Below are 11636 nucleotides of genomic sequence, written 5' to 3' on the forward strand. Positions count from 1 at the left end.
GGACAATATCCAGGCAACAACTGGCACGTAATATTCAAATCACACAAGTGTCATTGCAATAACCAATGTCAAATGCCATCACATCCACAAACATTCCTTCCACTACCAACACACAGTAGCAGAAAGTAGCTTCTGCAAGTTACAAAGCAGAAATTCACCAAGGCTTCTTAGACACCTTTCCAACCCACAACCACTGCCATCCAGAAGGATGAGGGCAGCAGATTTAGGAGGACACCTGCAAGCTCAACTCATTCCAAACCACTGACCATCCTATCTCGGAAATAAATCACTATTCCTTCATGGTTGCTGGATCAAAATCCTAGAACTTATTACCCAACAGCACTATGTGTCTTTCGACACCAAGTGGACAGCAGAAATTCACGAAGGCAGTTCACCACCGCCTTCTAAAGGGCAACAAGGGATTGGCAAGCCTGGAGGTCCACATTCTCTGAATAATATTTTTTAAAATATGTATTGTCAATGCTTCGGTGTTAGGCGGGTGCATGATTGGTTCTATTTTATTGTCACACAAGGAATTCAAATGTTATGTGGTTAGATATATATTTAAAAATTATTATAGTTTCATTTTGAATTTAAATAGTCTTACAATACATACAAAATAAAACATGTAAAGAAAATAGATTATATGAGGTCTTATATTGCACTTACAATTATTTGTCTTAATACAAAATATGCTGGGGTTGATCAAGGATACAGATTTATTCCAATCCAAAGAATACATTGCTGCTTCTTGATTGCAGAGCTTATTGTCACCCCTGCATGGAGTTCAAGAAATGTTCATACATTGAAAGATTACAAATTTCTGTTTTAATACTCTAAGGAACAAATTGAAAACAAAAATAAGTAAAAATTACATTTGTATGTGTTGATAATGCAAGTAACAGTGAGAAAACTTCAAAATCATGTTAGAAAATACAACAAATAATAAACCACACAAGACTATCAAAACTCCAGATTGAAAACAAAAATGCTGGAAATCACAGCAGGTCAGGCAGCATGGACAGACAGCTAAAGTTGAGTCTAGATGAGTTTTCATCAAAGCTCATGTGAAGCATGGTGGGGGCAACATTTATGTAATGGTGGGGGTGGAATGCTAGGGGAGAAAGGACGCTGATGGTGCAGATTAAGTGATCGGAATGCGAGAATGGCAGAACAATGGTGTGTCTAACTGCCAAACTGGAAATGACAGACAGTCCCATTAGAGTGGGGGGAAGAAAGAGGTAACTTGGTGATAGAGAATGTAACAAGTAAAGCTAAAAGAAAGAAGAGGAATGGGAGTGGGTTCACAATCTGAAGGTGTGAACCAATATTAAGTTCATAAGGTTGTAAAGTATCTAGTCCGAAGATGAGATGTTGTTTCTCATATTTGTGCTGTGATTCGCTGAAGCACTGCAACACGTCAAGGACAAATAAGTGGACATGTGAACAGGATGCTGTGTTAAAATGACCGGCTACGGGAAGGTTGGGGTCCTGCTCGCGCATGGACCAGAGGTGTTCTGCAAAGCAGTCAACCAGTCTGCATTTGGTTTTTCCAATGTAGAGTAGGCCACACTGGGTGCAATGAATGCAATATCCCAAATTGGAGGAGGTACAGTGATATGCTGCTTCACCTGCAAAGACTGTTTACGCCCTTGGATGGTGAGCAAAGATGGGGTGTAGGGGCAGGTGTTGCACCTGCTGCAGTTACTTGGGAAGGGAGGGGTTGGTGTTTGTGGTCAAGGAATGGACTAAGGTGACCCAGAGGAAACAGTCCCTGCAGAATGCAGACAGAGGGAGTGTGGGGAAGATGTGTCTGGTGGTGGCATTCCGCTGGAGCTGTCTGAAGTGCTGTAGAATGATCCTTTTGTCGTGGAGGCTGGTGGGATGAAAAGTGAAGACAAGGGGGATCCGCACAAACTGTTGTGAGTGATGGGAAAAGGCAAAGGCAGAAGCAGGGCTAATATGTCAGATGTGTTTAAGAGGCCTGTCAACCACAATGGAGGGGAAATCATAGTTATGGAAGAAGGAAGCTATGTCAGCAGCGTTGTTTTGGAAGGTGGCATCATCTGAACAGACACGACACAGGTGAAGGAACTGGAAGAGTGGAATGGAATCCTTGCAAGATGTGGGGTGTGATGAGTTGTAGTGAAGGTAGCAATGGGAGTCAGTGGCTTTGTAATGTATGACAGAGGACAGTTTATTGAGATGGAGAGGTCAAGGAAAGGAAGGGCAGTCTTGGAGATGGACCACATAGATGTCGCACGTAGATAGGTTAGTGAAGAAGGTGTTTGGTGTGCTTTCCTTTATTGGTCAGAGTATTGAGTACCAGAGTTGGGAGGTCATGTTGCAGCTGTACAGGACAGTGGTTAGGCCACTTTTGGAATACTGCGTGCAATTCTGGTCTCCTTCCTATCGGAAAGATGTTGTTAGACTTGAACGGGTTCAGAAAAGATTTACAAGGATGCTGCCAGGGTTGGAGGATTTGAACTATAAGGAAAGGCTGGGGCTTTTCCCTGAGCGTTGGAGGCTGAGGGGTGACCTTATAGAGGTTTACAAAATTATGAGGGGCATGGATAGGATAAATAGACAAAATCTTTTCCCTGGGGTCGGGGAGTCCAGAACTAGAGGACATAGGTTTAGGGTGAGAAGCGAAAGATATAAAAGAGACCTAAGTGGCAACATTTTCACTCAGAGGGTGGTGCCTCTATGAAATGAGCTGCCAGAGAAAGTGGTGGAGGCTGGTACAATTGCAACGTTTAAAAGGCATTTGGATGGGTATATGAATAGGAAGAGTTTGGAGGGATATGGGCCAGGTGCTGGCTGGTGGGACTAGATTGGGTTGGGATATCTGGCTGGCATGGACAGGTTGGACCAAAGGGTCTGTTTCCGTGCTGTACATCTCTATGATGCTATGACGTATAGAGGGGTGGAAATTGGACGCAAATTGAACAAATTTTTCAAAGTCTATTTGGGTACATGAAACGGCACTGAAACAGTGATTGATGGGCAATAATAAAGTGCTGTAGGAGGGGGCCAAAGTAAGACTGAAACAAGGATTGTTCCACACACCCCATAAAGAGGCAGGTATAACTGGGATCCATGTGGGTGCCCACAGCCATTTCTTTGACTTGGCAGAGGTAGGATGAATTAAAGGAGAAATTGCTCAGTGAGAGAACCAGGGTCAGCCAAGCAGAGGAGAGTGGTGGGAAGGGGATTGCTCAGACCTCTGACTGAGGAAGAAACCGAGAGCTCTCAGATTACCCTAATGGGAAATCGAGGTAAAGAGGGATTGGACATCCATGGTGAAGAGGAGGAAATTGGGGCCAAGGAACTGGAAGTTGTCAATATGGCAGAGGGCATCAGAGGAATCACAGATGTGGGTGGGCAAAGACTGGACAAGGAGAGAGAGGCTGGATTCAAGGTAGGAGGAAATGAGCTCGATGGGGCAGGATCAGGCTTATAGGCATACCTTGGCAGTCTGGTTTGTGGATTTTAGTAAGGAGAGGGAAACTGACTGTCCCTGGTTAGGAGACTACAAGATTGGAGCCAGTGGGGAGGAGAGGGAAGATCTCCAGAGGTAATGATGCTGGTGACAGTCCTGGCAACGATGGCTTTGATGTTCGGATGTGGGGTCATGGTTCAGGGGGAGGTAGGCGTTGAGGCTTCACAAGGTAAATCCAGTATTTGACTTGTAGCCTGTTACAACATCCAATTTCAACCATTCTCTGATATAATTTTCCAGATCTCTGGCAGGCTGCTAGTTACTGAAAATTGTCAAATATTTCCACTTTGAGGAAATTGAAGAAATTAGATCTTCCCTGTTTTGCTTTGCAGAACCACAATACTGCATAAATCATTCTAACATCTATGGATAAACTGATCATGAGAGGCTATGCAACTCAGGGCTTGTAAACCCTTCAAAAGATAGCATGAAATCTGAGCATGTAAACCAACAATGAAGGTTAGAATGCTGAACATCCAAGTTAAAAACACAACATAATCACATTATTTGTCTATTTTTGTCTGTGAGCAAATGTAGCTAATATTTTAAGAGCCATTTTCTATGTGTTACATAGTCAACTTGGACATCTTAACTGTAAAATGTACAATAGTGTAATTTGATAGCGGTTCAGTTACAACATGCACTTATTTTCCATTAAAATGGAAAAACGTCTCAAGAAGTTGCAAGAGTAGAATTAGATTGAAAACTGACATTGCCAAAAAAGCATAATTTTAGGAGTGCTTTAACTTTTAGATCAAAGAGGTGGGTTTTAAAGAAACCATAAAGAAAGAGAAAGCTGGAGACGAAGAAGGCGTTAAGGTTAAAATAAAAGACGGCTGAATATATGGAATTTTAGAATTTATGAGAGGATGTAAATGCTTTAGAGGCAGTTCAGAGAATGTTCACGCTTCTGATAACTAGGATGTTGGATTATCTTAAAAGGAAAGATTGAACAGGCTGTATCTGTACCCATTCAAGTTTTAAAGAATGAGAGGTGTTCTCGTTGAGACATATAGGATCCCGAGGGGACTTGTCAGGGTGAATGTCGAAAGGATGATTTCTCTTCTTCGGAAAGATTAGAACAACTAGTGTACATCGTTTAAAAATCAGGGTCCTCTAATATAAAACTGACATGAGGAAGATTTTTTCTTCTTTGGGTTTGAGAGTTGAGTGTTTTTTGGATCCTGTTCCTGAGAAAGTATTGGAGGCTGGGTCATTGAATATTTTTAAGGGATGAGGTAGATAAATTCTTTAACACAGGAGTCAGTGGTTATCAGGGGTTGACAGGAATGTGGAGTTGACATCACTATGTAGATCAGCCAATATCATGGCTGATCTTGCAAGCCGGAGGGACAAAATGGCATTTCCTTGATGCTAATTCTTGAGTTTGTAATTTGAATATAGCATCTCAATCAAATCCCCTCTCAACTGTTTCTTATCTTCTTAAGGAAAACGGTTCCATCCTCTCCAACCTATCACTGTAGCTGAAATTTCTTAACTCATTCTTGTGAATTGTTTCTGCATCTATTCTAATGTCTTTGGCCAGAAAGGGAGACAATGACTAAAGAGAATACAAAATGATTCAAAAAAAACCTTTTTCTAAATTGAAACAAATAAAACCCTGCAGAAGTAGAATGTCAAGAAAGATAAAAGATAAAGTAAAAGTAGACATACAACTGATAAAAGAAAAGTGAGGAGCCACAGAAAATACATGATAGTGACAGTGAAATACCAAAACTTTAAAATAATTCTTTTTCATCTGTCAATATCAGGGAAACTAACATGATAAATATAAATTATTGTTGTCTGCATCTCAGTGTCATATTTATTCCACTTATGACTTCTTGTCTTCCTCCATTCATACAATATTCTGTGACTGAAATGTTAGCTTACAGACTTGGTTAATTCAATGATCTCCGTACAGTCCACCATCCTTTACTGTCGAAAATTCATGCAAAACTCTACATCTCACATGCTAACCTGAGCCAAGCTCCAACTTATCTGTCACCCATGTATTTGATGACTTGTGTTGGTTTCTGGTCCCCCAAATTTCAAGTTTAAAATTCAAATTCACCTGTTCAAATTTCCTAATGGCCTCTCACCCTATCTGTGAAATCTACTCTGTTTCATAAATCAGACCATTAAAACCATACACAGTACTCCAGATATCACACAGTTATAGGAAAATGTCCCTATTTTTATATTCCATTCCCCTTTAAATATACAACATTTCATTTGCCTTAATCACTTGCTGTACTTGTATACAAACTTTGGGATTCATATATTCAGAACAAAGAACCCTCAATTTTGCAGAGTTCTGTAATCTCTCTCCAATTAAGTAATACTGGGCTTTTCTATGTATTTTTATTCACTCATTGGACATGAGCATTCCTGACTGGGCCAACATTTATGCCTGTCCCTAGGTGCCCTTGAAATGATTGTGGCAAGTTGCCTTCTTGAACTGCTGTAGTCCATATGCTCTAGATAAACCCACAATGTTGTTACGGAGGGAATTTCAGGAATTTGATCTAGCAATAGTGAAGGGATGGTGATATATCTGTGGCTTGAAGGGGAACTTGAAGGTGTTGGTATCTCCATATATCTGCTGCCCTCGTCATTATTGATAGAAAGACTTGGGGATTTGGAAGGTGCTACCCATGGACCTGTGGTGAATTTCTGCAATGCATCTTGTAGCTAGCACTGCTACAAGATGCTGCTGCTGAATGACTGAATGTTGTGGTTTTGGTGTCAATCATGTGAGCTGCTTTGTCTTGGTTGGCGTCAAGCTTCTTGAGCATGTTTGGAGCTACACTGATCCAGGTAACTGGCATAACCCTGACTTACACATTCCCGATACAGATAGACTTTGGAGGTGAGTTACTTATTGAAGTATTCCTAGCCTCTGACCTGCTCTTGTAGCCGCTGTATTAATATAGCGGCACAGTGATTAGCACTGCTGCCTCAAAGCGCCAGAGGCCAGGTTCAATTCCTGTCTCAGGCAACTGTCTGTGTGGAGTTTGCACATTCTCCCCGTGTCTGCATGGGTTTCCTCCAGGTGCTCTGGTTTCCTCCCACAGTCCAAAAATGTGCAGGTTAGGTGAATTGGCCGTGCTAAATTGCCCATAGTGTTAGGTGAAAGGGTAAATGTAGGGGAATGGGTCTGGGTGGGTTGCTCTTTGGAGGGTTGGTGTGGACTAAGTAATCTAATCATAGCGAGTCCAGTTCAGTTCTAATCAATGGTAACCTTAAGGATGTTGATAGTGGGGGTTTCAGAAATGATAATACCATTAAATAACAAGGGGCAGTGGTTAGACTATCTATTATTGGAGAAGGTCATTGTCTAGCATTTATATGGTATGAATATTTGCCACTTTTCAGCCCAACCCTGGACATTGTCCAGGCCTTCTCTCATTTCGAAATGGACTCATCAGTATCCAAGTCATTGCAAATGGTTCTGAACATTGTGCAATCATTGGCAAACATCCACACTTTTGACTTTATGATAGAGGGAAGGTCATTGATGAAGACGGTTGGGTTCGGACAGTACCGCAAGAAACTCTTGTTGAGATGTCTTGAAGCTGAGATGACTGGCCTCCAACAACCACAACCATTTTTCAGTGTGCTGGGTACAACTGCAACGAGTGGAGACCTTTCCCTCTGATTCCAAGTGCCAAAGTAGACAAGTTCACATTTTTCCACCTTATACTCTATCTTTTTTGCCCATTCAAAATTAAGAGGGGTCTAGACAGTACATAGTAAATGGGATGGAAGGATTGAGAATCAAAGAACCTGGATTTAAGGCAATTGGCAAAATAAATAACAGCAACATAAGGAAAATTTTTTTCCTATATTAAATAATTCAGATCAGGAATACATTAGCTCTGAATTGGCTGAAGGCAAAATCAGTTGAGGCTTTCAAAAGAGAATTGGATCATGAAAAAGAAAACCAAATGTAGTGCAATTGGAAAAAGGGTGGAGAGAAATACTAAGTAAATTGCTCTTTCAGAGGGCCAGCAAAGACAAGATAGTATGAATGAGGGTGGGGTTTTGGTGAAACCACAAAGCAATTTGAAAACAAGAAGAATTTTAAAATCTAAGCATTATTTAACCAGATCCAGTATGGATCAGCAAACACAGGTAATGGGTAAATGGGATGCTGTATGAGCTATGGACCAGGTGTAGTTTGCTGACATCAAATCTTTCAGAGGGTCAACTATGGGAGGGGAGTTGGAAACAAATTGGAATAGCTCAAGTCCAGGAGGTAACAAAGGTATGGATTAGGGTTTTTGCAGAAAACTGAAATAGGAAAGGAGCTTTTCATTAACTTGTGGGATGTGGTTGTAACTGGCTGTGCTAGCATTTATTTCCCCTCCCTAGATACCCTTGAAAAGGAGTTGGGATTTGCCTTCTTGAACCATTGCAGTCCACATGCTATTGGTAGATCTACAATGATGTTAGGGAAAGAACTTCAGAATTCTGGCCCAGTGATATTGAAGGAATGGGGATATGTTTTCACGTCAGATTGGTGAGTGGCTTGGAGGGAATTTTCATACTTTATGAGTGACAAGAAGAAAAGTGAAGATTACTGGTATGAAAAGGAGAGGTTCTGAAGTACATAAAATGGAGAGGAACAGGAAGGAAATAGATATTTGATAATGAGAGTGAATACTTAAACAATGATACACAGGCATGTTCGTTGGTGGTCTTAGTAAGTTTATAGCAGGTAACTGCAAAATAATATACTAGAAATCAAACACTATTAAAATCAGTGAACAATAAAAAAGGATTATAGTTACAATTTAAGAAAATCTGAATTTACTGGATCTAAGTAAATGTGCTATCATATCAAATCAATTAAAGTTCTTGTAATGCATAAATTATTCAATTTCTCAGTTTAACTTACGTGACGATCTCAATATCACAGGTTGTAAAAGTGGAACGATCAGATTGTCTACAGTCTGGATCACAGCAGCAATTTATATCACAATGTTCCACCAGTAAGTCGCAAACACACAAAGAATGAACTGAAAGAGCAAAAATGTATCAAAGTGATCATAAAATTTTTTAAAAATGATATAGATTGCTAATTCATCATTTCCAGAGGAGTTAACGATGGATATATTGACTGATCAATAAAAAAAACTGCATATCTTACTGATGATGCTGCTCCTTTAACAAGGTTGTGTTATTCCATTTTTTGTTCAAAAATGTTATACAAGGCAGAGTTGCTGAAATGTCTGGTTTGAATGGGTTTTAGGGCCAATTTAATTATAATAACAGATACTGCCTCAGGTAAAAGGCTTTCAAATTAAAAAAAAACACTTGTACAATGAAAGGGGAGTGGCCAGTTCTCCAAGCTCAGCTTTTCTCTAGTTGGGTTTGGTTTTAGCAGTCTGGCTGCTCAGAGCAAATAGTCAGGTTTTTTTTAGGCTTCTGGTCAAAGAAACAACTACATGGAAGAAGGTGTTCTCTGCTGAATCTCTCTGACATCTCTCCTATAAGACTCTGTGTTTGATTTTACCTTTTCTGTCCAAGGGGTGCTTATGGGGATTGTTGCAGGAATCTGAAACAGCATCATTAAGTTGGGATAATCTGTTCTGTTTTTGGATAGGTTATGTTATTCTATATTCTGTTCTCTTTTGTTTGTGTTGTATTTGCTAATCTTGCAAATAAATTCTGTTTTGTTTAAAACGAAGTGGTTGGGCCAGCTACATCACTCCTGGAATATCTTCACCTGCTTAAAACAACGAGCAAAGTTAGAGTCTGGGCTGTTTTGAGGGGGTCTGGCCTGGTCCATTTTACTTACAATGCAGAGCTCCCTCAGTAATACATAGAAACATCAGCCAAAATACATACTCATGTTCCAGAAGTCATTTTTAAAAAAATTATGATCCCCTAATGAGAGGCATAAATGCTATCATGTAACATTTTCTTAATATTTAAATCTGAAAGGGTTCAGAAAGGATTTACAAGGATGTTGCCAGGATTGAAGGGTCTGAGCTATAGGGAGTGGCTGAAGAGGCTGGGACTGTTTTCCTTGGAGTGTTAGAGACTGACTGGTGATCTGTTACAGATTCATAAAATTATGAGGGGAGTGGATAGAATGAACAGACAAGGTTTTTTTTCCCCATGGAATGCAATAGGTAGATGAAGTTGGGGGTGAAGTGATAGGCTGGAGAGGAGGGTGGAGATAGGAAGGAAGATGGAAGATGAGGAAACTGGTGAAATCCACAATGACCCCATGTGGCTGGAGGGTCCTAAGGCGGAAGATGAGGCGTTCTTCCTCCAGATGTTGGGTGGTTACGTTTTAGCAGTGGGGGAGGCCTCGGACTTGTATGTCTTTGGTGGAGTGGGAGGGGAAGTTAAAGTGTTTGGCCACAGGGCGGTGGAGTTGTTTCGTGTGTGTCCCAGAGATGTTCTCTGAAACATTCTGCAAGTTAGCATCCTCTCTCCCCAGTGTAGAGGAGACCACATTAGGAGCATCGGACACAGTAGATGACATGTGTGGAAATACAGATAAATCTCTGTTTTAATGTGGAAGAATCCTTAGGGGACTTGGACAGAGGTAAGGAGGGAGGTTTGGGCGCAGGGTTTGCACTTCTTGCGGTGGCAGGGGAAGGTGCTGTGAATGGAAGGCGGGTTGGAGGCGGGCATGGACCTAACAAGGGAGTCGAGAAGGAAATGGTTTTTCTGCAACGCAGATAGGGATGGGGAGAAAAATATAACCCTCCTCACTCTCACCTTCCATCCCACCAAACTCCAGATACATTGCATTATCCTACACCATTTCCGCCACCTATAAACAGATCCCCCCCCCGTCAGAGGAAGTGGTGGAGGCAGGTACAATTACAACATTTAAAAGGCGTGTCGATGGGTACATGAATAGGAGGGGTTTAGAGGATATGGGCAAATGGGCCTAGATTAATTTATTTTATCAGGTTGGCATGGACAAGTGGACCAAAGGGCCTGCTTCCATGCTGTACAACACCATGATTCTATTTACTAATTTATTTGAAACTGATATTGATGTGTAAAGTATCAACACTGATTCTGGGAAGGATAGGTATATTGTTCAGAAAAAAAGAGCACAGATTTCATTCCTGTTCTGGCTGTCAAGTGATGATATATCTAGAGCAGTTGGTACATAAACCAGGATCTTCTGGACCATTTACGCTTATAGATGTTTTCGTAATCAAGCTGCCTAGAGATGGTACTGAACAGCAATGGAGCAGTTTGGACTTGAACCTGGTCTCCTGGTCTAAATATTGGGACATAACCACAAATGCACAAAACAAACACCCTTCTCCCATTTCCATTCTGGGTGCAGTTGACGTGCTACTTGTTTCACTGCTCTGCCCATGAAAGCAGAAGGTACCAACCATTCATGAAATCAACAAAAACTGGCTGAGGGAAGATCACTCATGGAAAGGATTATTGATTATCGAATTGAGTCAAGATTAGAATGGTGCTGGAAAAGTACAGCAGGTCAGGCAGCATCCGAGGAGCAGGAAAATCGACGTTTCGAGTTTATCGAACTGAGTCATTTTCCAAGGTAAATTTTTTTGATCTTTGCGAACACAAGTTCTGTTCCTGCTGACGCTTTTTCTGCGGTCTTTAAGAAATAGACATCTCACCTTTAAATATAACCAAGCAACACAGGAACATAAACCTACCGTTTATTTGAAGATTTGGCAGTGTACCTGCTGGCGGCGGAACCTCGCTTTGAGTTACCGTTGACAATGTTGTTGTTAAATCTGTCCATGAATTGAAGTTGGTGGTATTGCCAGAGCTAGAATTCAACGGCCGTGAAGTACCCGCACTGTCAGTCAGGTTATCGTCGTCAGTAAGGTTACCCTCAATAACGCTGATGGACAAGAGTCTGAGAACGATGCATAAAGAAACGATTAGCTCCATTGCCGTGGGCAACCATTAAACAACCAATCATCGGTATCCGCTTCCTGACGGCTGATGGGACAATCTGTGGCAAATTTTATTTATAAGTAAATCACTGGGTTTCACCGAATGTAATGTGTATTAATTAAAAAATAATTTTAAGAGACAGCATTCAGTGTTTGCATGACGCCATCGCACTTGACGTCATCGCGCCGTCTAAAAACGATCGTGACGTCTGCAC

The 11636-nt window shown here is 41.1% G+C and overlaps 1 protein-coding gene across 1 annotated transcript in view; it reads right to left on the reverse strand.

The window, feature by feature from the left end:
* tctn1 (tectonic family member 1) overlaps positions 1-11579 on the reverse strand; it is a 33308-nt gene extending 21729 nt beyond the window's left edge. The window contains exons 1-3 of the mRNA XM_060843981.1: positions 11176-11579; positions 8406-8526; positions 670-776 (exon numbers count right to left, since the gene is read on the reverse strand). Coding sequence (XP_060699964.1) covers positions 670-776; positions 8406-8526; positions 11176-11416 — 469 coding nt within the window. The 5' untranslated portion in view covers positions 11417-11579. The remainder of the gene's footprint in view (positions 1-669; positions 777-8405; positions 8527-11175) is intronic.
* Between the last annotated feature and the right edge of the window lie 57 nt (positions 11580-11636).

This window comes from Hemiscyllium ocellatum, chromosome 24 (genome assembly GCF_020745735.1).
Source record: "Hemiscyllium ocellatum isolate sHemOce1 chromosome 24, sHemOce1.pat.X.cur, whole genome shotgun sequence".
Lineage (NCBI taxonomy): Eukaryota > Metazoa > Chordata > Chondrichthyes > Orectolobiformes > Hemiscylliidae > Hemiscyllium > Hemiscyllium ocellatum.